This window comes from Schistocerca serialis, chromosome 4 (genome assembly GCF_023864345.2).
Source record: "Schistocerca serialis cubense isolate TAMUIC-IGC-003099 chromosome 4, iqSchSeri2.2, whole genome shotgun sequence".
NCBI lineage: Eukaryota > Metazoa > Arthropoda > Insecta > Orthoptera > Acrididae > Schistocerca > Schistocerca serialis.
Window position 1 is genome coordinate 409,826,731 of NC_064641.1, and position 25,831 is coordinate 409,852,561.

At 39.1% G+C, this 25,831-nt stretch overlaps 1 protein-coding gene across 1 annotated transcript in view; it reads left to right on the forward strand.

Moving 5' to 3' along the window:
- Positions 1 to 24,714, forward strand: part of LOC126474497 (zinc carboxypeptidase-like) — a 56,867-nt gene extending 32,153 nt beyond the window's left edge. Inside the window, exons 6-8 of the mRNA XM_050101967.1 lie at positions 1,500 to 1,590; positions 15,559 to 15,765; positions 24,515 to 24,714. Of these exons, the coding sequence (XP_049957924.1) occupies positions 1,500 to 1,590; positions 15,559 to 15,765; positions 24,515 to 24,714 (498 nt within the window). The remainder of the gene's footprint in view (positions 1 to 1,499; positions 1,591 to 15,558; positions 15,766 to 24,514) is intronic.
- The last annotated feature ends 1,117 nt before the right edge of the window (positions 24,715 to 25,831 follow it).

Here is a 25,831-nt window from a genome sequence, read left to right on the forward strand (position 1 = left end):
ATTTTTTATCAACTGCCAAAACCTACTCATAACATTACAACGAAGCTGTACAGAATAAACGGCTACGTAGCGTAGAACATCGCGAAGGCAAGCTAGATTACTTTAGCCCACCTGGGACGCGCATAGCTTTGCTTGAATGGGGGTGAAGCTTCTCACCCGTTTTGCTAATAACGTGCTGCACGTTAACTGCCTGGCTAACAGGCAAGCATGCAGGTTAAAAACTGAGTGTGTACACCACTGGCAACAACCGAGGCCGAGCCGAGCCACAGAGACGCCGAGTCAAAGAGCCAGGCCATAAGAGCGCCCCTTCGCCGTGCGCCAGGGAGGACGTTGCTTGGCAGCTGGCAAACATATCGATAGGGGGCATGGTTCATGTAGTAATATTGGTGTCCTTAGGTAATGATAAAGTAAACGCTCAAGACCTAACCAGCATCAGATAATGGATCCACATGGTTGAAATCGTGTACTAGTGGCCGATAGAGACGATTGTTTCTCATATTATCTCTCACCCCGTTTACACGGGACTCCCAAAACAGGATTTCGTAGCCTATTTGCCAATGCCGCTTTTGGGTGATCATGTGAACACTTCAAAACCGATTCCGGAGATCATCTTCTAATTGCCGGTTTTCCAATCCCGCAGGCGATTTTTGCTCCCATGTATACGCAACCGGTTTTTAAAAGTTCTGGGACTGTCAAGTTCTATCTTATTTTTAAGAATTTTTGGCTGGTGTGGACGAATCGGCTTTTTGTACAGTAAAGTATAAGTATAAATATTAGACTAAAGCTGTTTACATCTGATGTAATTGAAGAGAAATAGCGATTTTGGTGACTAAATCACAAACTGTAAGAGCTGTTTTCCAGGCGCTATATTTAACTGGGCTAACAAATCCGCTTCAGACCTTAACGTGTAAACATGAAAGCGAAAAATGTTTTTTTCCGGATTCGGTTTTCGTCTTTCGGAAGTAAACGTAGTGACTATGCTCTGAACTGTGTAACACAGACACGGTTCTAAATATTTCTGCTCAGAATAAATTTAATTCCAAAATTTGTCGTGGAGTAACTCTTTGTCTTTTACCCGTCTTTTCTTTAATCGTTTTCCTTTCGGCAGGAAGTGTAAAATGCCAATACATTTCACCCGTTATTCCAATCACTGTCGTGATAACAAGTAATTAACTTAAACATGTAGTAAAAAATTGAGTTAGCTGTACTTGTTATACAGAATGATGTGAAAGTATCTATTTAATGTTATAAAATACATTTTTTTTCAGTAGCAGTAGATCATTTTCCGATGACCACAGAGCTGAAGGCGTCGAGCAGATCGAACCGGTAATATTATTGTTGTGGGAGGAAATTAATAGTAACTGGGTGCGTAAAGTCACCGATCTCTATGGACAATATGTGTCCCCTGATTGCAGGTTGTTCGTCTAATAGCCACCGATGTCTTACACTAATCTGAGCGTATCTTTGAGAACTTTTGTTGCGAACTCATATGTTTTCAGGACCGTCTTTGGCGCAAGAATCGGCAGCCGAACCCGAACTCGACCTGCGTGGGGACCGATGTTAACCGCAACTGGGGCTTCCACTGGGGAGGTAAGACCTGCGCACCGCCCTGCGTAGCCGCTGTCAGGCTCATTCTGCGCTTAGTTACACATTTGAAACTCTACCCTTTGCCGAAGTAACCATTCCTGTTCTGTCATTTATTACTGTTCCGTATAGGCTGCGTGTTGCTTGAAAAAGAGTACTTAATTCTGCATTACGATTGACTGACTTAGTGCTCATAGACGTTTTCCTGTATACAAAAAAAAGAAAAAAAACACAAAAAGACAAATCGCCATATAATCGAAAGTGAATCTTTGTTACACAGCTTTGGAACGAGTACCGGAACGCCCATGTTGAGTTAGAGGCATCCTGTTGAGTGGCAGCTTATGCTGCTGTACACTGCCGGTAGAAAAATGAACCACCCTCAATGTCTGCGTTCAGTGGCACCAGAGTGTAATATGTAGGCAGTGAGGGACTATAGAGTTAGTTCGTCATTTGTCACGGTCGTCGGCGTTCTGACGGCCTGTCTGTGTGCCCTCTGTTTTGAATCGGCGGACAGTAACTGCACTGCGTGTTTATTGATTCTAGAGTACAACCATGCCCCACCTACGAGTACGTACTTCTGTTGGACAGTTTCACCATTTGAGTAGGGTCGCATTGTGCACATGATGGAAACTGGGTGGATGAATCGACGGGTTACTACACATGTTGGGCAAAATGTATCGGTGATGTCTCGCAGTTTTCAACAGTGGTCTGTGGAACGCTTCCACACCTGTAGATCAGGTTCTGGTCGTCTGCATAGCAGAGACGTACATTAAGATCGATACATTGTCCGAGCAGCGGTGGCCGACCGAACGTAGTACAGGGACAAAATTTGGACACCTGATGCGTCCACTGTGTCATCAGAGACCGTTGGGAATCGGCTGCTTGCAACAAGATTAAGACCACAGGTACCTCTGGCCAGGCTACCACTTACATCGCGGCACTGCCAAGTTGGGCCACTCTGGTGTCGTGAAACAGTTGATTGGAGAATGTGATGCCCCTCTGTTGTCATCATTGATGGGAGTAAGTTCCGACTGAATGCCACTGAGGGAAGTACATGCGTATGGTGTAGACCTGGTGAGGTGCCTGTTCCAGAGCGCAGAGTCGACACACATGTCTTATACCAGGCTTCATGATGTGTGTATGGGGATGGGGTACCAATTACAGCTTGCGGGCACATTTGGTATTTCTGCAGGTTAAAGAAATACCTTCCTGCTCATTAATAGAAAAATGGCAACAAAAGGAGCAAGATGCTTGGAACAATGTATCGCAGAATGCTATTTGGCACCTTTATGATAGTTTACATATAAGAATACACGCATGAATTGCCGACAGGAGAGCATATGTTGTGTATTGTGTATCCTCATCATACTGCTATTTCTTCGAAAGGAAGATGTACTTTTTCAGCAGGACAGTGCGCGTCCACTAATGGCAGCTACGAAACAACATTTTCTTCTTGATGTACAGCAACTACCCTGGCCGTAAAGACCACCAGATCTCCCACCAATTGACCACATATGGGACATGATGAAGCTGGAACTTAATCGTTCTTGCCGAATTACAATAAAAGGCGCAAGATTCTTGGGAAAATGTATCGCAGGATGCTATGTGGCGCCTATATGTTCGTTTGCATACGAGAATACACGCATGCATTGCCGCCAGGAGAGCATATATTGTGTATTGTTAAGACTTTACTGTGACATGTGTGTTTCATTTGGTCTGAATTTTTTGTCATATACTCTTAGAGAGATGATCTACCTGTGGCCTCAAATGTTAATAGAATGATCGTGTCCTTGAGAGTATTGCAATTTTTATACCGGCAGTGTATGTATGCGCCTTCCTGCCACCATGTGCGTACTAACGATAATGAACATGCATGCATACTTGAAAATTACTATGAGGTCAAACTCGACCGATGGTTGTATGGAATAAAGTACTTTATTTCAAACAACATACAGTTCATACGAAAACGCAATATAGTAAAATATTTTATTTTGCAGTAAATAACTTGTTTTAAGCATCTTTTATCTACTGTTATTTTACTACCGAGATAGCATAGCTACTTTATTCGATTAATATTAACTCAATCAGTTTTCTTCCTTGCACTGATCTCTCTAACAATTTGCTTAATTACCATCACTATAATTTATTCTCACCTTCTTCTAATTTTCGCTATTTTATTGCATCAGATACGACCGAAGGCCGAATACACCTTGTTGTACGTAGTAATTAAGGCACTTCTGTTTATCCGGTTGCTTCCGAGAAAATAGAATATTCAAAAAGATGCTAACTTCAGTGCCTTTCCCATAACGCATACTACGAACGGGTAGGAGTGGGTACTTTAAGCCCACTAAAAAAAAAACACGAAATAGTAGTTTAGTTAATTTTTTCAGTTTCATTAAAAACATATTTTTTAATGGTTTACTGATAAGTAAATAGGGTCTACAGCAATAAAATTTCTTTTAGTACTGCCTTTGTAACACCAAAACATTCTGAATAATGTACACTACCAATCGAAGAGGTAGAGGACAACTAAAAAGATAAGAGATGCAAATTTCGCTAATTGTAGTTAACTTTCATTAACAACTCTCTTTTTAAACAGATACTAATGTCGAAGTAGGGTCCAGAACCTCAAAATATTCACATTCTTTATGAAGATTGCATCTGCTGCTTCACTTCAGACTTCAACTTCAGGATTACGTTTAACTTAAAAATTAAAACAGTTAAAGACTCTGGTAGAAAGTTTTACTGAAAACAATAAATATTTTCTTCAGAATTTTAAAATATAAATTACATAAACAGATTACAATACTTACAAAAGTTGGGCATAGGGTACCCCTGACTTCCGTTGCTATTGCGATGGTTAAATGCTCTTACATCAAATATTCACATCCAGAGAGTTAAAATACGTGTATTTCACATTATTCGTTATTGTAGAAGAGTAATATTCAGCAACATAAATCCAGTACATTTGACGAATTTGAAGCTGATATTGGTAATTAAACATCTGAAAGGTAGAACAAAACTGCAACAGCGTGAAGGATACAACAAAATATGTTTACTATATTGACATTGACCATAATACCTGAAATGCTGCTCTCAGAACAGCCAAGGTATGGCATGAATTACTGCGGGTAAGAAGACACTTCTGCAGAGTACTAGCCGGTCGGAGTGGCCATGCGTTTCTAAGCGCTACAGTCTGGAACTGCGAGACCGCTACGGTCGCAGGTTCGAATCCTGCCTCGGGCATGAGTGTGTGTGATGTCCTTAGGTTAGTTAGGTTTAAGTAGTTCTACGTCTAGGGGACTGATGACCTTAGAAGTTAAGTCCCATAGTGCTCAGAGCCATTTCAACCAGAGTACTATTAACATGTCAAGGAAATGAAAAAGTCGTTCCGTGTGCAACTTCTGTGGCGTCGAAGATGTTTATCCACGAGATGCACTTCATATTCTTGCACTGTTGAGTTTTCCGCCACTTGCATCGGCATAACGAAGTACATAACCATGCAAAATCTTGCTTCTGTAGATCTGAGCAGCCACCGTTTTCGTGGAAGAAATTGATGTCTTCACACCCATGTTAATCTAAATTACGGATTCTGGCAATTCCATTGTTGATACGAGCGTGCTAATGTGAAATCACTGGGCCCATGCTGCGTTCCGTAAGTCCTAGAACAAGCTAAATTTCACTCTTAATTTAGTAGTCGGTTTTTTACTGCATCAAACCTAAAAGTGATATACTTGTCATATTGAAAATGTGATTAGTTTAATTGTAAATGAGACAATGAGACAGTACAGTAATAAAAGTCCATGCGACAGATACCATAACACAGGGAGCCGCGCTGCAAACATTTGTGTCAACGGATAACGAACTTGTGATGCGGGCAGTGGGGATGGGGGGGGGGGGGGGGGCGGTCATCTAGAATTCTGTAGAAGATTGGTGAAGGTGTACATCCACTTTCCAGAAAATGTAAGACATAATAAATATGCTAAGTTCATGGAATATTCCGTCAGTTCTTGGAGAAACACAGACGTATTAATAATACACAGTGTTAATATTGCACAATAATATTTATTTAATGTTTCGTTATGAACCGGCTTTCGGCTTCTTCGGCCATCGTCAAATAACTTCAAACTATACAGATATTCCACACAACTTTAGCGAGAATTCGTAGTTGTACAAAGACTGTTGAACAGTGATTTGTGAGAATTTATGACTATATCGATGCAAACCACGAGCATAATGTAATACCTAAAGAGACTATGAACAAATATATATTATATAATTGTATATTCAAATGTTAAAACTATATGAACGTACAAACCAAATATATTGTACCACGAAGTACTGGCACACGCTGCTATGTCTTACTTGGTCTGTCATATGTACAAGCTAGTGATGTGATGAACAGGCTGAAGAAAAGGAGGGTGGGGAGAGAAAGAAGTCTATGGAACGTGGAACAGTTGTAACAAGCTTATTATCTGATGGCTACATAAATAATAACTGGCTGCTGCTACTTTAGTAAGGGTGAGTAATGGAACAACGTTTGTTCATTAAGGACCTTGTCAGGGTTCTTTGATTGTTGTTTATTAATGGCCAGAACTTCCTGTAGTGTTAGTTTTCTGCCTTTAGTTATTTTATGGGGAACATTGCATTTCACATCATATGAATGACGTTTATTCAGAGCATGTTCCGTAAGGCCGGCCATTAATAAACACCGATCAAAGAATCCTGACCTGGTCCTTAATTACTAAACGCAACTCCATTATTCACCCTCACTAAGTAGCAGCAGCCAGTTATTGCTTCTCTGACCATCAGATAATGAGTTTGTTATAACTGTTCTACACCCACATTCCACAGAGTCTTTCTCCCACCCACCGTCCCCTTTTTTGGCTTGTAAATCACATTTACCAGTTTATCCATGTGACACAGTTGCCTGTGCCATTACTCGCTTGTGCAATATATTTGGCTTATACATTCATATAATTTTAATCTTTCAATACACAGGTACATAAGATATATTTTTTCAGAGTTTCTTTAGGTATTACATTATGCTTGTGTTTTGTATGTAAGAATCCAAAAGCTGGTGCATAACGAGCTAGTACAGTGCAAAATAACAGTTCTGACAACAAAGAAAGTAATAATAAATGGAAAAAAGTTATTTAACAGAGGTGTTAGTCACGCTTAGTTCGTCCGTTATGCGAGAAGAGAAGAAAGACATCACAACACCTGGCCCCATTTGACATTTAGGGGCTCAGCCTACATATGGCTTGTCGACACGTCTCAATCACGGCTTGTTGACTTTAATTAATGCGCCGACTAATTAGTTCGCTTATTTGCAAAAATAACTACATTTTTCTTTTAAGAAAATGTTTCATCATTTAACTGTATGCAGCGAAAAGTCATTGATTAAATATTAACATTTTGATTGTTCTGTGGATCTCCACATTAGCACAGCTCATAACCACAGTGATGTTGCCAATCCTCACCCAACCTCAAGTTTTAAGGCAATACAGTGACAAAGTAGCATCGTAAAGTTATTATGAGTGCCATACTTCAATCGCCCTACACGCTGAAACTGCGACTTTTGTATACACCCTGCATACAGACCTCTGATAACATGGTTAAAATCTAAGCACAACACGTTGCTTTGAAAGCCAGACTTCCCAATCACGGTCGCTTATTGGTCTTCAGTCCAGTGGACTAGTCTGTTTCGTCTTCTTTGTAAACACTCCCGTGGCGAGCGATGAGAAAAGTGAGTATGGCTGGTCGCTTTGCATACGTACTGCAGTCATACAGTCTTCTGCATGCAACACTCCATACGATCAACTTCCTGATGGCTGCAGCAAGAGCACAACGTAGTAGGCGTGTAGTCCTTACTCCATTTCATTTGTATCCCGCACGATATCGACAAAAGCGGCATGCATTGTGCCAAGAGCCAGCCAGTCCTATCGACGAGACTTCTCAGGGCGATCACAGCAAAGACGTTTTACGAACGAATGTGGAAACTGGTGAGGCTAATTCCGTACCATCAACCAGCAACAGACAGGCATGGTGATTCCACGTTAGTACAACTCATAACCTCTTTTATAAAACAGTTGCCTGCGAGCCGTTTCTTAAAACAGCCTTTTCTCTTTTTTTGTTTTTGCTCATAACACTACACCGCGATGATGGGGCTCTTTTTATTTGTTTTATGACATAGCAACTGTGTAGTTTCAATTACTGGATATAAGGTCTGCCCGTCAGCCAAACAACTGCATTTTCATAATCCTCAAACATGTTCTTTATTCTGTGAACATATTTTAAATAATAATTACTCTAATGGACATTGGGCCTAAGAGCAGTTTTTGTCTGTTGTTGTCACTATCTTAATTTTTGTACATTATTGGGTAATAGAGGACCCTCTGTACATTATTGGAAATTGGTAACTTGTCATACGTAATTAAAAGATGTTATCGTTGGTTTGGTTGCTGAATGAACATACCGCTTCATTTCCAAACGCAATGCTATTGTGCGAAAATATTTCTCGACTATATTACTTACAGGTAGCTTTCGAAAATCGTTTTTCATTTGTTGTTGAAACTTACGCACATATACCACATATATATTTTGAATCTTCGCTCGTAAGTAACACTTTTTCACTTTACAAAAGACAGTGTTAACGTGTCTACAGCCTGTCGAAGTTTACCTCTTTTCATTTCAGTTTGGCGCCAAAAAATGGCTCTAAGCACTATATGATTTAACATCTGAGGTCATCAGTCCCCTAGCCTTAGAACTAATTAAACCTAACTAACCTAAGGACATCACACACACCCATGCCCGAGGCAGGATTCGAACCTGCGACCGTAGCAGCGCGGTTCTGGAGTGAAGCGCCTAGTACCGCTCGACCACAGCGGCCGGCTCAGTTTCGCTCCAAATTAGCACCTAGTTTATTAGCTTTCTCCAATGTCCCTCTCTCTTTCCTTGTGTATCTGTGAGTCTGTGTGTGTGTGTATGTGTGTGTGTGTGTGTAACCATTTCCTTTAGTGTGTTAAGTACTCTGCCATTGCATATTGCAGTGAAGTCATTTATAGCATGTTTTCCATCAGTTAATGTCTACTGTATGTGGAAATTTTCTTCCGCTGTAAGTTATTAGTATAGGCGGAGGTTGGGCTTCACGGTTTTTAAATCTGTTTATATTTCAGTTTTGTGGTTGCCATGGTCTGTTAAGTGGTCAGCAAATGTGGTTCCCAGCTGTTACTTTTTATAGCTCTAGGGTGTTCTGAATATCCTGCATATTTGCTCTATCTATACTGTTTGACAGGAGCTGCATATAAGTTCATACATACCTGACGTGTTGACAAGGGGCATTCAAAAGGTAACGCAACTCATGGTGCATCGATCAACTCTGTATTTTATTACCCTCAGGAAATTGAAGAACAGACTGCAATGTGTCCATCGCCAGAAAAATGTAAACGAACTTCTGTATGACAACACAAGGCCTTACACAAGTCTGAGCACCCCGGAGAAACCCACGAAACCTCATTGGATTGTTCTTCATCATTCACCCTACAGCTTGGATCTCGCACCTTCCAACCTTCATCTCTTTGGTTCGATTTATGAGACATTGGCTCCGACGTCGACCAGTAGAGTGGCACCATGCAGACATGTAGACCCTTCCAGCAAGGTTACGTAAGGCCATAGCCCTGATTGGGGATTATGTTGAAATACAGGATTTTGTAGCCAGAAGAGTGGGGAATAATATGGTGTGGTGGAATCCAGAGTAAAACCAGAAAAAAAATATGTTGCATTACTTACTGAACACCCTTCGTATTTATGGGCGTTTCTTGTCTCCTAAGTATTTTTTGTGTTGCATTATCTCTTCTGTGTACTATCTGAAGTTCCTGTTTTTTTTTAAAAAAAGGATTTTTTTTAAAAAAAGGAAAATATTTTGTACTATGAAATTTTTTAATATGTGAGTATGTGCCATTTTGTTTTGTGAATGGGTGCTTGTTTGTTATGTCTTGTGTGTGGTGATTGTGTGTGTGTCATGTTCTTTGAGTTGTACAAGATCTTGGTATAAGTGGTGAATTCATTCCTTGCCCATTTACATATTATCTTGTTAATTTCCTTAGTGTATTCAGCGCCTGTGTGCAGCTCTTTTTGTTTATGGTTGCTCTGTTTAATCTGTGGAGATCACTCGTTTCTATTTCATCAAGTGGTTTGACTGACTGTGACTGGTACAGCTGTTTTATGTGTGTTAATGGTTCATCACTCAGGATTGCCATTGGCAGAGTACATCCCAGGTCTTTGTTCTTTAGGTTGTTCATGAAAATGATGGCTGAGATCCCACTAATTTGTGATCCCATTGAGAGTCTTCCATGTTGTGAATATAATTCTTTGTTGAACACAAAGTAATTTTATGCTGTTATGGTCCTGTGTGTGGTTGCTATTCAATGTGTGGGTGCCTACTACGTTACCTTGTTCTTTTCGTTCTAGTGTAATGATGTTCATTGTGTCATCTACTGGAATGCAAGTATACTTTGATATGACTTCAAGTGGTATAAGGCTTACTGTGTCTCCAACGTCTATATTCTTCATCCTGTTAGTTAATACATTTGTGTTTTCCATGCCACTATTGTTTTCAAAAGGGTATATTTTCTGTAGTAATGTGTGTGCTGGGCTAGATGATGTGATGCAAAATTTCTGAACTTAAAGACTGGTCTTAAAGGAATATGTTGTGTGTGCATTTTTGATATGGAATTTAGAATGGGGGCCTTTTGATGTCCCAGTGTCTTTCTTTCTGTCTGGCCTCTAGTGAATGTATTTTTAAAGCTTTTCCGACTTTGTTCAATGTTACTGTTGTTATTTGCTGTTAAATCGGTGTTTATCTTCGTGATGTTGCTCTTCAGAAAATCTAGTGTTTTGTCTATGCACTCCTTTTCTTTCATGATGACCATCTTACTGCCTTGTCTCCTTTGTTGGTATAGCATTGTGTTAGGATTGTTGAACCTTCTTGGCTGTAAATTCTTCAGATATTCTACTACTTGATATCACAGTGGATCTGTGCATTTCCATCATCTGTGTTATTTCTACAGCTGCTAATCTTTTTAGTGAAGTTTTCATAAAAAATTTATGTGTTGAGTCCTTTCTCCAATATAATGTGTTCAGTCTCTTTTATAAGGTCTTCCTGGGTTTTGTATGGCATGTGTGTGTTAATGCTGTGTGCTGTCGTTTTTCCTGGTACACACTTTCATTATTTTGTGATATTACTGTTTTGCAAATTATATGTTTCACTTGATGATTCTCTGCAGTGGTGTTCTTAGGCTGTTTATCATTGTGTTGAATTTTTGCTGTGTTTCTCCTGTTTTTCTTGCATTATCTTTTGTATGTGTGCCTTTCCTCTTTCTATTATTTTCTCAAAGTGAGCTGATATTATGGAAGATCTAGATGCGTTATGTAATGTTCAGTGTTGAGTGACTGCTTTTTAGCATGTAGTTCCTACTTTTTTGTTTTAACTGCATCAGTTCCAACTTCCTTTCTAATTTTCTTGCTGGAGATTACATGCTATTCACAGACAGTTTTGCAGTCTAGAATTACACTATGAGCTAGACAATTTCCATCAAACTTTATGTTGAAGATTATCATCTATAAATTTATGAAGTGTATTTGTTGTAGAGCTTGCTGCAGAATGCCTGGCTAGGTGATGGCTAGGTGATGAAGTATCGATCATTTGGTTCTGCAGCTCTTCCAGGTACTGTGTTTACTGGTTGCTCATTACAAGGTGCACCTGTTACCCAAACACCGGTTTCTTCATAGAAACTCAAACATGTATGACCACTTTTGTGCCATCACCAATGGGTACTCTTTATTCAGTTCTGTAAAATGTAAATTGGATCTAGGTAATGTTTATTCTGACAGAAACTGGGCCCAGACACAAGTTTCCTGTACATTATTGGATACTGTTGGCTTGTAATCTGCAATTAAACGACGTTACTGTGAATATGGTTTGTGAGTTAACAAATCACTATCTCTAAATGCAAAAGTATTTCGATTTGATACTGAAAATCCCCTCTATAAAAATCTACATGGATTCTTCAACAGAGTATCAATAATTATGCCATGTTCCTTGGATTTCGAAAAGTATTTGATACAGTTCCACACTGTTGTTTAGCGATAAAATACTAGGTTACCCAGTATAGGACACAGTTTGTGGCTGGATTCAGAATTCCTTGCATACAGAACTCAAAACGCCATTCATAGCAGAACAGAACACACACATGTACCAGTAATTTCAGGAGTGTCTCAGATGAGTCAAGTAGGGCCATTCCTGTTATTGATCTGTTGAATAACATCATATGCTCCATGAGGCTTTTCATGTATAATGATGTGGTCTATAGCTGCAACTCCAGAGAAGGCTACGATCAGAAAGAGGAAATCTGTGTGGTAAAATATATATGTCAGCATGACCCAGTTATCTTTCAACTTTAGTCCAGAAACCTTATTCTCCTCAAATACTGTTTTGAGGGTGGTCAGTAGGGGTTTCAGTGGTAGCAGCACATGTTGTTTAGTCTTCCTGCATAATTAATGGGTCCGAGCGACTTTCTGAGTAACAGTCAGTGGTGCAGGGTTCTTATTAGTAAATTTGATATTATAACTACTGAACTTTGTGTGTGTGATCAAAACGATGTTATCATCCTTGTACAAGTAAGTTCACTAGCACAATAACGCAGAATGCTATCCAAAGGCCACGCGTTAACGTTCCTTTCCTGCATGGTGAAACAGTATTGCTAACGAAATCCCATGCTATATGTTGTTTGGAGCATGTGGACGATGTCATTTGATGCCGTTTTTTTACATAGCATGAAGAAAATAAACATTTACAGCTCTGCAAAAAAAAATCATTATCATCATCATCCGCATTCATAGATTAGGTTTAAGGAAATTGTTCTGACTTCAGCGTCTTATCACCATAGCTTCGTGCGGCAACCTGCATTCCCTTTTTGGGTATATATTGCAAAACATTTTTAGTACATCTTTCTTGTTCAAGTCAGTCTACATACTGCTTAAGTCTATTTGTATGTCTCATTTTCTCCTGTTATTTCAAATATTTTAAGCTCATTTATAAAATCTTCGTTTCTTATTCTGTAGTTTAGTTTAAATTCTTTAACTGCTCTGAAGAATTTCATTTCTACCATCGCAGTTCAGTTTATGTCTTCAATGTTTGCTATCCAATTTGCTGGTCTGTAAAGCAGCACTGGAGAAGATAGTGTTTTATAGAATTTCAGTAATGTTTCTTTGGTTGTCTTTTTGTTTAATTTTGTTTTTATTGTTTCGCAAATACCCTGACGTTCTACTGTTTTATTCTTTATTATAATAAAAAGATATGTCACAGCTCAAGTAGTCAAAATGACCAATTTTCTCAATAATTTGGTTTCTGCTCCTATTTTTGAGTGCACCTGTTGTTCCCCTCAGGAAACATTATTTTTGTCTTTTTTATAGATATTTTAAAATTATAATTTTGGTCTGTTAGCTTCAATTTTTAAATATTTCTTTGTTATTCTTCATCCAAAGCGGTTGTCATAGTTTGTTATTCAGCATACATAAATCTTTTTACACGATGTTCGTATCTCATTTTAAGTCTCTGTTGTTTTGTATACCCTCATTCCGTTTTTTAATTGTATATATTTGAATAATTTTATAGAAGGATGCAACCTTATTTAATTCTGTTGGTTATTTATACCACTCTTTCTTATTTTCTTCCTTGCTTTTATTAAAACTTTAGTTTTATTGTATAAGCTTCTTATCAGGTTTCACAGAATCCCATTTTCTTGTAATAATAGCAGAAGCTTTACCTTGTTTAATCAGTCAAACGCCTTGACAGAGTCAAATAAAAGCAGTATGTGTCTCATTATTAAATTATCTTATTTTATTAATCAATACCTACAAACTACGTATTATCCCTTGTTGGTTGTCGAAATCTAAATCTACTCTGGTCTTTAGTTGACTGCTTTGGGGTTGGTCTCAGCCTTAGAAATAAAATTTTTGTATTAACTTTATATCCAACTGTTTAAACACTTATTTTCCAATAATTAACACAGTCTTTTCGACCTCCTCTCTTAAAATTTGATTCCTGGCGGCTATTGAATACAATTCCAGTATTCTAGCTTTCATCCAGCATATATTTAAGAAAAGTAAAAGCTTAAATTAGTGGGAGTTCTGCAGTATTTTAATATCTCACTGTCAGTATCGTTTACACAAACTGCAATTCTTCTATTCAGTACATTTACACCTTTCCTATGTCATATATTTCTCCTTGTTCCATTAAGTTTTGATCATACCACATTTTTTGCAATGTTCTTCCCAGTTTTGTTCGTTGATGGTTTCAATGTTTAATACATCTTTTTCTTGTCTGTTTAAATATTTAGTTGTTTTATAGCTAATTTCTTTTTGTTCATGAAAGTCATTTTCAATATTATTTACATCCATTTCCCAATATCATCTGTGTGCTTCTTTACACTCTCTTTTAAAAACTGCTCTGTACTGGTTATATTCTACTCTTAATTCGGGCGGTATTTTGTATATGTTTTAGAAATCCTTCCTTTTTCTCCCTTGTTACTTTTTCTAACTGTTCATTCCATTTTCTTAATACCTTCTTGTTGTATCTTTTAAATGCTGTTCCCAGTACATTACAAGCTGTCTCCTAAACAGTATTACTCATTGTCTACCAGTCTTCACTAATAGCATCAGTGGTTGGTTTTATTAGCAATTGTTCATTTAGTCTCTTTTCGTATGATGTTTAAACACTTTTATCATGTGTTAAGTGTATTTGGCCTGCCATTTCTTTATTTCTGTAAGCGTTGTTACTCCTTCTCCATCTTATTAAAATTGCTGAAGGACATGTTGCTTCCTCGATACACTCTTTTATTTGTTGTCAGTGAGAATACTTTTTTGGTAAGTCACACGTAATCAAATAGTGACATTTGATCTCTAATGTACAGTCTATTCATGTGGATATCGATTTTCTTAAAATGTGTTGGTAATTTTCAAATTATTAAACTAGTGAATCGTCTGTATTCTTGTCCATTTTCATTTAAAATGTTGTCCCCTTCAGTGCCAGTTTAGTTATAGATGGTTCCCTAATCTTGTGTTTAAATCTGACAGTAATATTATAAGCAATTTTATTTTACTTATCTACTTCGTTTCACAAATAGAATGCAATTCTAATGTTTTCTGTTCCTTTCCTTTTTCTATATATATTACTACTACTGTCATGTAGCCACTGTTGTACTTTAATCTTACAGTCATCATACGTTCATTAATAAAGATATATGAGTCTATTTTATGTGCCTATATTTTTTTCCAAGGTGTCCACTCCCAATTGAGCTCTGGTTTTCTCCGGAATTTCACTGTGAAACACCATCATATCATTAATCATCTTTCATTATTTTAACTCTTTCTTCGTTTCTGTTGCAGCTAGTATATCTATGTCCTTGTCTTCCATTTCTTTAAGTAATTCAGTTTCTTTGTTGCCGAGCCTACTAACATTGTAAGTTGCTGTATTTAAGCTGTCCTGATACCATATTTTTTCTTCCTTTGCCTTTGCGTACTGTGGTTAACATAACACTTACTCGTCTAGATATTTATCTACTGAAGATTGTAAGTGGTTAATTTTTTTCTTTTTGCAAGTAGAGTTTACTGACCTCGAGATACACCTCTGTTCCGGGGAACAAGTAAATATAATTTCGGGTGTTCTTTCCCTGGAGAAGCTACCTTCATCGCAGCTGTTGGCCAATTTTGCTTCCACTCAACTCTTCTTATCCAGAAAGCTAGCGAACTATACTTCCCTGGGAAGGACATCTGGATCACTGAATACTGTGCCCACCTACCACGACAAATTGAGGCCAAAAGGGCGATGCAATAATAAATAAATAACTTAAATATGATTTGTTTGTTTGAAGTAGGGAAGCATAATTGAGAATTAGAATATTGTGTTGACAGAGTACGACGCCAGTGAAGACCCATGCGCCTACAATCACCGTGGCCCAGCCAATTTCACCCAACAGGAAGTGATTACGTTCGCGGATTTTCTGCTGAATTTCGGCGACGACCTGCTCTTCTATTCCAATTTCCACGCTTACTCTCAAGTGCTCATATTCCCATATGGGGTTCCGAACGTTACTGCGGACAATTACGACGAGCTGGTGGGTATATCATTCATTTATGTGATCTTTGTAATTATACAAAGAATTTATTCATTAAGGCTGACTACGTGAAACTTTCAAATACCAAGGTTTTTTTTCTCAGGCCATTCGTTTTAATTGAGAAAAATAATTTTCAACTTTGAGACAACCATCTCTAGTAGGGATAAGATGGATACATTTCCATCTAGTTATAATGATTCAGGTATCCCACGTATTTCGTAAATCCGTGCTTGTAACTTAGTCAGTGTTCAACCTTTTAGAACTTTGATTTCGACGCGTTTTTAGAGACATTAACCATCTTTAATCGTACATGTGTTGAGACTTCTACACAATGACGCTCTTTAGCATTAGTATTTTGGAACACACATTTTAGCAAACAGCATTGCAATGTTTTAATATTGCAAGAAACCTACCAATACGGGAGGAAACACTCTGTTCTGCTAGAAGGACTACGTTACAGAAAATCGAATCAACCACTCAACTCTAAACTATCAACCGATGATAAGAAACCACTCAATAAAATATCACAATCTTATGTATATGACAAATAGGTGGGACTGTCAGGGATTCTTTAATACCATGAGCAGGAACAGCGTGAGGTAGCATTGACATTTATTGATATTTCCAAAGACTGGACTCCCGAGTCGTTCTTTTGAAATTGCGTTTCGTATGTGGAGTTCAATTTTTCTCGTTTTTCCGTCTATATCTCTTTATCTTACAAGAAACTACGTGAGATGTGCTGCTATGCAGCGCATATTATTGAATCAGATGCAACTGGATTAGGAAAAAGTGAAGTGCAGTATAGATAAAAATAATTAAGTTGGAAGTGCCATTACATCTGTAACGTTCGTAGTAGTAACAAAACATTGGATAAATATGTAAGTGCTGTGACTTGCCAAAGTACGAATGAAAGGGAAGAAAGTGCACAAATCAAATGGAGTCCACTAGCAGCGTTCGTTAGAAATGAAACTTACCAGCAAGTTGCAAAGGCATGATACCCGAATGAAATATAGAATAATGTGAAGAAATTTGAAACCATTGCCTAAAGGACAAGCTGGTAGTATACAGAACGAAATCTCCCAAATGTGTGAGTATGATAGAAAAAAATGGTTCAAATGGCTCTGAGCACTATGGGACTCAACTGCTGTGGTCATAAGTCCCCAAGAACTTAGAACTACTTAAACCTAACTAACCTAAGGACATCACACACATTCATGCCCGAGGCAGGATTCGAACCTGCGACCGTAGCGGTCGTGCGGTCCCAGACTGTAGCGCCTTTAACCGCTCGGCCACTCCGGCCAGCAGTATGATAGAACTACGAACTAGCGTCATAGAAATATGACATTATCTGTTGTGGTGTAATAGATTTTCCAATGCTGCGGACATGGAATACTGAAAGATTTATGCTGAAAGAAAGCTGCAGATTTGGATTAAATATAGGCTGTGATCAGGGGATCCTCCATGAGAAAAGCTGTGTTTACTTATTTATTCAATTTTTACTCAAATGTTAATCTGTATCAGCAAACAGAGATCATAGAATATGTTATTCATAAAATATTTTGACAAAGAGCAAGTCAGAGTAATGAAACATCGAACCATCGAAAGCTGCACAGAAAATAGCACTGAAGATAACAACAATAAAATATATAGAATTAGAATTCACATTATTTTCAATATTTTGTGAAGCCTAGGAAAACAAAAACCAGAATGGTGTCCTGTTTCTCGCAAGAATATCATTTCCTGTAACATTCAATTTCAGAAATGTATATGTTTCAATGATACTTGTGTAGTCAGTAAAAACAGAGCATTAGAGTATCTAAAATAGCTGGAGACACATTAAAACGCAGCTCTGACAAAGAAGTGATTCTAATGTAGATCCTAGCTTAAGACCTCACTTTTAACCACTTCAAAGTACCATCTGTTCTCTGTTGCTCAAATGAGATTCAAATATCTGAATTCCTTACCCCTAATTTCAGTATACTCTGATTTGTTTATATCTTGATTACATAGATAAAAGCAATTACGATGGCACAGGGGGGAGGAGGGGGGATGATAACCAGAATCTGCAGTTGTTGATCAACATCATCCACTATTTCATGCAAGGAACCTATATTGCCTACTCAGTTAAGGAGGTATGCATAAAATCAAACTGAAAATCTCTCGGTGAATTGTGCTCAAGGAAATAGGCAGCTATGGCGTTATACAGTGGTCTTTTGAAACTTTTCTGATTCATATATGATACTGCAGTCAGTTAATCTGCAGTTAACATCGTTTCATTTTTTATTTAGTACCTTCAACAACGCAAAACGCAAAACAAAGCAAAACGAGGATAATGGAATGTAGTCAAATTAAGTCGGGTGATGCTGAGGGAATTAGATTAGGAAATGAGACACTTAAAGTAGTAAAGGAGTTTTGCTATTTGGGGAGAAAAATAACCGATGATGGTCGAAGTAGAGAGGATATAAAATGTAGACTGGCAATGGCAAGGAAAGCGTTTCTCAAGAAGAGAAATTTGTTAACATCGAGTATAGATTTAAGTGTCAGGAAGTCGTTTCTGAAAGTATTTGTATGGAGTGTAGCCATGTATGGAAGTGAAACATGGACGATAACTAGTTTGGACAAGAAGAGAATAGAAGCTTTCGAAATGTGGTGCTACAGAAGAATGCTGAAGATAAGGTGGGTAGATCACGTAACTAATGAGGAGGTATTGAATAGGATTGGGGAGAGGAGATGTTTGTGGCACAACTTGACTAGAAGAAGGGATCGGTTGGTAGGACATGTTTTGAGGCATCAAGGGATCACAAATTTAGCATTAGAGGGCACCGTGGAGGGTAAAAATCGTAGAGGGAGACCAAGAGATGAATACACTAAGCAGATTCAGAAGGATGTAGGTTGCAGTAGGTAGTGGGAGATGAAGAAGCTTGCACAGGATAGAGTAGCATGGAGAGCTGCATCAAACCAGTTTCAGGACTGAAGACCACAACAACAACAACCTTCAACAATGAATATTTAAATCTCTCTGAGAAAATATCTGTCCTAAGACTTATTTTGCGCAGGTATACAGCTATGAAAGAGGCAAAAATAGTAATTTATTTTTGTTGTGAGCTACTCTAGAAATTTCTCGATAGTGTTGTAAAAACTAATGAAATTCGCATTTTGCTTTACACGATATTCTGATGCCTGTATATATGCTGTTCACTTGATGGGATCTGGCCCGGTTTGCTACATTTCCATTGTGAGTGTACGAGTTCAGAACTTTGATTTTCCCGCGCAAAATAGAGACGATAGCACTGCACCACTGTAGACATTAAAGGAAGAGAACTTTATGCGCATGCTTGAATTTTGTGCCCGCCTTCCAGCGCGTCAGTCGCTGCTCGTCGATCGCTGAGTGAGGTGCTACAAAACGTGTTCGTCGGATTACCGATTCTCTCAAAATGACCGAACGTGTTGAGCGAAGATACTGCATCAAATTTTGTCAGAATCTCGGTGATTCTCAAATCGAAACAATTCGTAATATTCAGGAGGTGTTTGGAGAAGATGTGATGCGTGTAACACAAATTAAGGAGTGGTTCAATCGATTCAAAATTGGCTGCACATCAGCGGAGAGTGACCAGCGTTCTGGCAGATCCTAAACTGCTCAGAGTGCAGCTGCTGTTGAGAGGGTGCAAAATTTGGTGATGGCAGATCGTCGTTTGACCATGTGAGAGATTTCCCAAGAGGTTGGAATGAGTAAAGATTCTGCACATGCAATTTTGCGTGATGATTTGAACAAGCACCGAGTGGCTACGAAATTGGTGCCCAAGTTGTTGTCGCCGGAACAAAGAGACCTCTGTTCTGACGTTGCACAGGACCTTCTGGACACCACCAACACTGATCCTGGGTTTCTGAGCGCTGTGATAACTGGAGGCGAGTCATGGGTGTATCGGTATGACTCAGAAACAAAAAGACCGTCTTCACAATGGAAGCATCCCGAGTCTCCAAAGTCGAAGAAAGTGTGGCAGGTGCGAAGCAAAATCAGGGTGATGCTAACTGTCTTCTTTGATGTCCGTTGAATTGTGCATCACGAATACGCACTGGAAGGCCAAACAGTGACAAAGGAGTGCTATCAAGACATTCTCCAGCGAGTCTGTGACGCAGTTCGGCGCAAAAGACCAGACATGTGGACGGCGAAAAACTGGCAACTGCATCACGACAACGCCCCCGCACATTCATCCTACATGATCCAGAATTTCTTGGCCTAATACGGAATTACAGCCGTTCGCCAACCTCGCTACTCTCCATACATGGTTCCTTGCGACTTTTGGTTGTTTCCAAAATTGAAGACGCCACTGAAAGGATCCAGTTTTGAGAGTAGAGAAGAGATAATGTGGAACACGACGACGGAGCTGAACACCATTAGAAAAGAAGTCTTCAAGAGATGTTTCAAGTGGTGGAAGGATCGGTGGGCTAAGTGTGTGCAAGCAAAAGGGGCCTAATTTGATGGGGATTAGGGTCCCAACCCCCTCAGATATTCGAAATATTTATTCTGGCCAAAGGTCGATACTTTTTAGATAGGCCTCGTATAGTACGCTAGGACTCGCTCTCTTCCCACTGTTTCAACCTCAGTGATAAGCAGGGACACAGCTGTTAATATAAGATACGTTCTTATTCACGAATTGTTTTACAAAGCGCACAAAGTGCCCACGAGCTGTGGCCGTTTGTTGGTCGAGTCGTACATCCGCTAGCTCCAGTGTCTCTAGGCCATCTGGTTCATCCGTTCCCTTCGACCGCTCAATGGTATCCATATGCACAAAGAACCTGGGCGGTAACGTTAGGCGCACCCAGAGTTACATATCTCCACAGCGGGAAATTATACTGGGCAAATTGACATGTCGAGTCTGCAAGATACCAGTAGGAGCGGCAAAGTGAGTAGCATAACTCAGGACTGTATTATTCACACTGTTTCATCTGCTACTGTTGTGTTTTTTGTTCCTTAGTGGAAGTCAGATATCATGAAATGCAGTGAAAGTGTATGATTGTCTTGTATTTACTGACCAATCAGTATGCACTATCTCTTACCATTTGAAAAGCCGAATAAATAACTATAATGCATCTGTGTTAGTGATGTAAATATATTGCATACGTTTGTTTTCATTTCTTTCTGAATACCTCTCAGTCCCAGGACCCAGTACTTCATCTTCTAAATGCCCATTAGTAATATCATCCACACAGCCCCTATCTGGTGGTTGCGCTTAGGTAAAATTGAGAGTTCAATATCAATGAAACAGGGAATTAATTAAAAGAAACATGTAACGTTTACCTTACCGAGTAGTGCACAACAAGATCATTCTGAGACCTACAGAATGTTTAAAAGTATATTAGACATCTTTATTACTGAGTACAATAACAAAAAGTCGACTGTGTTCACGCATATGTGATCGAATTCACGGAACATCTATATTAATGTAAGTCTTCAAAGTACTGTGATGAAATTTACTGAGACAAATTTAACACCATGTAATTTGTCCAGTACAAAAGTTAAATTACGTACAGTCTCCACTTGCGGCTGTGTGTAAAGTTCAGAACTGTCATTATTCTTTAATGGACCATATTACACTTCATATAAGTCGGTTTAAATGAGTTTTACGAATTTTAAGTCACTTTAAATGACTTTCAGGTATACTTATCTTCTCTCATTTACATGGAATATCAGAAGACATTTAGAGACAGTAGTTACTTCATAAATCGACTGTTGATGTGTAAGTTTCGTAATCACTTTCATTGCAACCAGTCATTGTTCGATGGAAGTAAAATCTAAATTTTTCTTTCCAGTACCAACTGGCTGAAAAGGGTCGCGATGCTCTGAGGGTCAGATATGGCACGGAGTACACCATTGGTAGCACACAAGAAGTTTTTGGTAAGTGTCAGATAAGAAGATAAATATTTGATTATCGCCTTGCTAAGAGCCAGTCTCCGCTCCTTTCAAACAAAGTATGTAATTCCTGATGAGAAGTGGCTTAAGTAGTGTTGAAGGCAGTTGAGATTTTTATATCAAGTGAATTTGTAAGAGACGGATCACATTCCCCATAGGTCACAAAACAGGTCAAGGCACTGTTACAGAATCATGAAAAAAAGCATACCAGATTTAAAAGAACGGAACATTCCTAAGATTGGAAACGGTTTTCAGATGCTCGTAATTTAGATCGGACTTCAGTGCCAGATGTTTTTGATAGTTTCCTCAGTGAACTCTGTATGGCAATTTGGCAGAAAATCCATAGAGAATGTGGTCGTTTGTAAAGTAAAAGTGGCAAGACGACCAGTACCTTCACTGTGCTGCACAGTGGTAGTGTCACTGAAACGGTGTCACTAATTCCTTCACCAAAGAAGATGCAGTAAATAGCACAGAATTAAAATCACGAGTGATTTAGCAAAGCAGCTTAGCCACTTAATGAAGCAAGTCTACCGGTCCTGTCTTTATACCAAATAGAACCCTTTCGAAGTCTGATGAAATTTCCATTTTTGGCGATCATTTACGTACAACCGTTCTCTCAACGAAAGATCCGTACCTAATTACTGAAAAGTTGCATGGGTCACATAAAAAAAGGAAAGAGAAAAAGACGTAATCCTCTAAATTAAAGGCGCACACCACTGACATCGATTTGCAGTATCATTTTGGAACATATAACTTACAGTGTTTGAATATTGTGAAAGAGGTCGAAGAAAACGACGTACTGGCACACAACCATCACGGATTCAGAAGACATCGTTCTAATGAAACAAAATTGGCTCTTTCTTCACACCCATCGCGGGATACACTAATATACGCGTTCACCGCCAAGAGATGTGTACCAATCGCCGTGACATCCTCTGCCAACTGCCGTCATGGAGATGCGGTATGGGGGAGGGGTGGTGGGGGGGCACGTGGTCAACACACCGCTCTCCCGGCTGTTTAGCAGACTTTCCAAAGCGTGGAGCCCCTGCCACTCGGTAAATTAGCACCTCAGTGGGCATCACGAGGCTGAGTGCACCCCGACCAGGCCTCTCACCAACGAAAATCGTTGGCAGCGCCGGAATCGAACCTGTACCCTCTGCATAGCATCCATATACCTTGACTCCTCAACTACGGAGGCGTATTCGGAGATATAAGCTGGGAAAATTATTTCATGCACCTTTAGATACGCAACTCAACTTAGTCCACCTGCTCAGTGGCAGATGAAGTAAATTCTGTTGCCTACCTTCATGAAACATTTTCGAGGTAACTTTTATTATGCCCATCCTGTATAAAAGGATGATAGCAGAATTTTACTGCAGTCTTTCTAGAATGTAACCTCTTTCAATTAATCCGACAGGATTATCGGAAAACCACGACCCGTTTCTTCCAAAAATTTCCATTACATATCAGTGAGCATATCTCATACACTTCATATGCGTTATATCGTTCTGATATTACCCTAGCAGCGTGTCTATAAATTCGTTTTACGTCTGTTGTAATTCCCAGTTCTCAGGACACCAAACGCTGGAATAGTAGTCTGGAATTGGTCACATTGTCATCATCTACCGAGTTCTCTTGCGAATGGGCTGCTCTTTCCCAGAACCCTCCAAGCAAATCTATGTTGTCTCTCCGACTAATCTAAAACTCTTATGTGTTCGCATCATTTCATACCGCCTTTTGATGTTAGCCCTAAATACTTATACAATATGATGTGCTAAAGATCTACGGATTCTTTTTCTTTGTTATTGGCATTATCTTTCATTTATCCACATTTGGAGACAACTGTCATTAATTATATCGAAATTTTTTCCCCTAGACAACATCTTCAGCATTTCCATGGGTCTTTGGGCGTCGTATATCTTCTTGCAAACACAACTGCGTTCGCTACTGGGTTTTATTAGCAGCTGACAGGGTAAGAAAACCTGATGTATGTTCACCAAAAGCAATTGTACGAGCACAAAGGGAACTCAGCAGAATGTAAGTTGCTCCACAAGGTCATGGGGATGGGCAAGAACGTTAGTGGACGACGTATTACTATGACTGCATTGACAAAGGACTTATGGGGCATCTTCATGACTGTCCTGCCGAAAGCAGTCCGCAGACAATCCAGGTATCTCAGCTTTCCTTGTGTCCAGTCCCATAAAACGTTTGAGGTCAGTTAACCCTGAAAATAATAACCCCCTTATCTTGACCATAGCTTTTTATTGACTTTGTTACACGTTACCCGTACAGCGTTACGCCATTTTCAAACGCTCTACAGTAAAATGCGTACACATGAGGAACATGTATAGACATCAGACAGTAGTAAATACACCGTGGCAAGCGAATGCAAACTAACACTTCCCGAATATGTGACACAAACTGTCTTATGGACCAACAAGTGGCAAAAATTAATCTGTCCAACATATGAAGTTACATACTATTTTGTCATTGTTAACGTCGTGAGAAGTACGTGCAAACTGATTGGCATGTTCTCACGAAAATCTTAAGAAATAAATTCGGACAGAGTGCATTTAACGTATGGTGACTATTATATGTAATATTTTGGCACTACAAAAGTAATTTACGTTGTGTGATCATCATGTAAATATAGAATAACAAATATTCCCGATAGCTTGAATTTTTTTTCTGTATGTGCTGTACTCCCGAAAGCCAAACTTTTTTATTCTCTTCTTACAACGCTGATAAAAAGTACGGGATAGAGATCTGTTACCTGTTGACTTTGCAGTCAACCTGTGCAACCAAATGGCAGAGAATGACTGCCGCTTTCTCCTTCTTCCAGGTCCAACGACGGGCAACAGCATCGACTGGATGCAAGGCGTGGTCGGCAAGAGGTACAATATGGTGTGGGAGCTGAGGGACAAGGGCCAGTACGGCTACTTGCTGCCAACGGACCAGCTGATCCCCACGAGCGAAGAGGTCTGGGACAGCGTCGTCACCGTGCTGGCCGGCGTGCTCGCCTCCTCCACAGCCGGCCCCTAGCCTCACTAACACGACACCTGCACACCGTGCAAATAAAGCAGCTTACTACAGTCAGTCTGCGTCTCGTTATATTGCGCGAATGCTTGCCTTCTTTTTATAGGAGATACGTAGTTGAGTTTTATGTATGTAGTCTTCCTCAGCGCTTTGGAAAAGGTTATTTGTCCGATCACGAACAGGCTTTCAGCTTCTCAGTCAATGCACTCACAGATATTGCTGATACAGAAGATACATAAAATGTGCAGATACGAAGTTATTTGTAAAGGAAAAATATTATTTCTTTATGTCACATGAGCATTGTAACATTTAACATTAAAATTGACATTTTTAATTTATGTGAAGTCATTACATTTAACAAAATATGGAAATAATCCAATTTTCTGTTGTAATCAAACATTTATGTAAGTCAAACTTAATGTAACTGAGAGGAAAAAGGAAATTACGTTCGGTCATTTAGAAGTGTCATATGTTTATTTATTCCAAGTACTTCCAGTTGCGTCTTATTCTACCTTTCCTCAAAGTGTGAAATATGTTTAAATCTACATCGTATGGGTAGTTTTTTGCTTAAACATGTTACGCAAATCTTTAACTTGTCTTTCCTAGTCCTCAGTTTCTCTCTTTTTCCGATAACCTAGAAACCTCAGCTCCTCCAGACTGACCACCATATAAATCTCCAAGGCGCTTGTAGGGGATTTTAAACGCGTCACTCTCTGACAATGGGTTGATTTAGTATATAGTACTGAATAATAATTTAGTTATACCGTAGTTGTTGTAAACTCAGGTGCGAATATGTCAGAATTTAACTTCTAGCAAGGCTGTCTGAAACTTTGACATCAGATGGGATAATGGATCAGTCTTAGTAACTACTGAGTAGTTATTTTGGGCAGTGGTATAATTTTACGCATTTTTATTCCTGAAATACTATCAATCACGTCATAGCAATAGCCGTGACTGGAAGTTAGGAGTCTGGCTGAATATTTTTCAGTCTGACACCCATAATTAGATTACGGAGCTCTAAGCTGATTAAGTATTCGGTTGGTGCGTAGGTTAGTAGAGTTTTTCCGTAAGTTTAATAAACACAACAGGTACACATAACACAGATTTTAGTGATCGATAATAT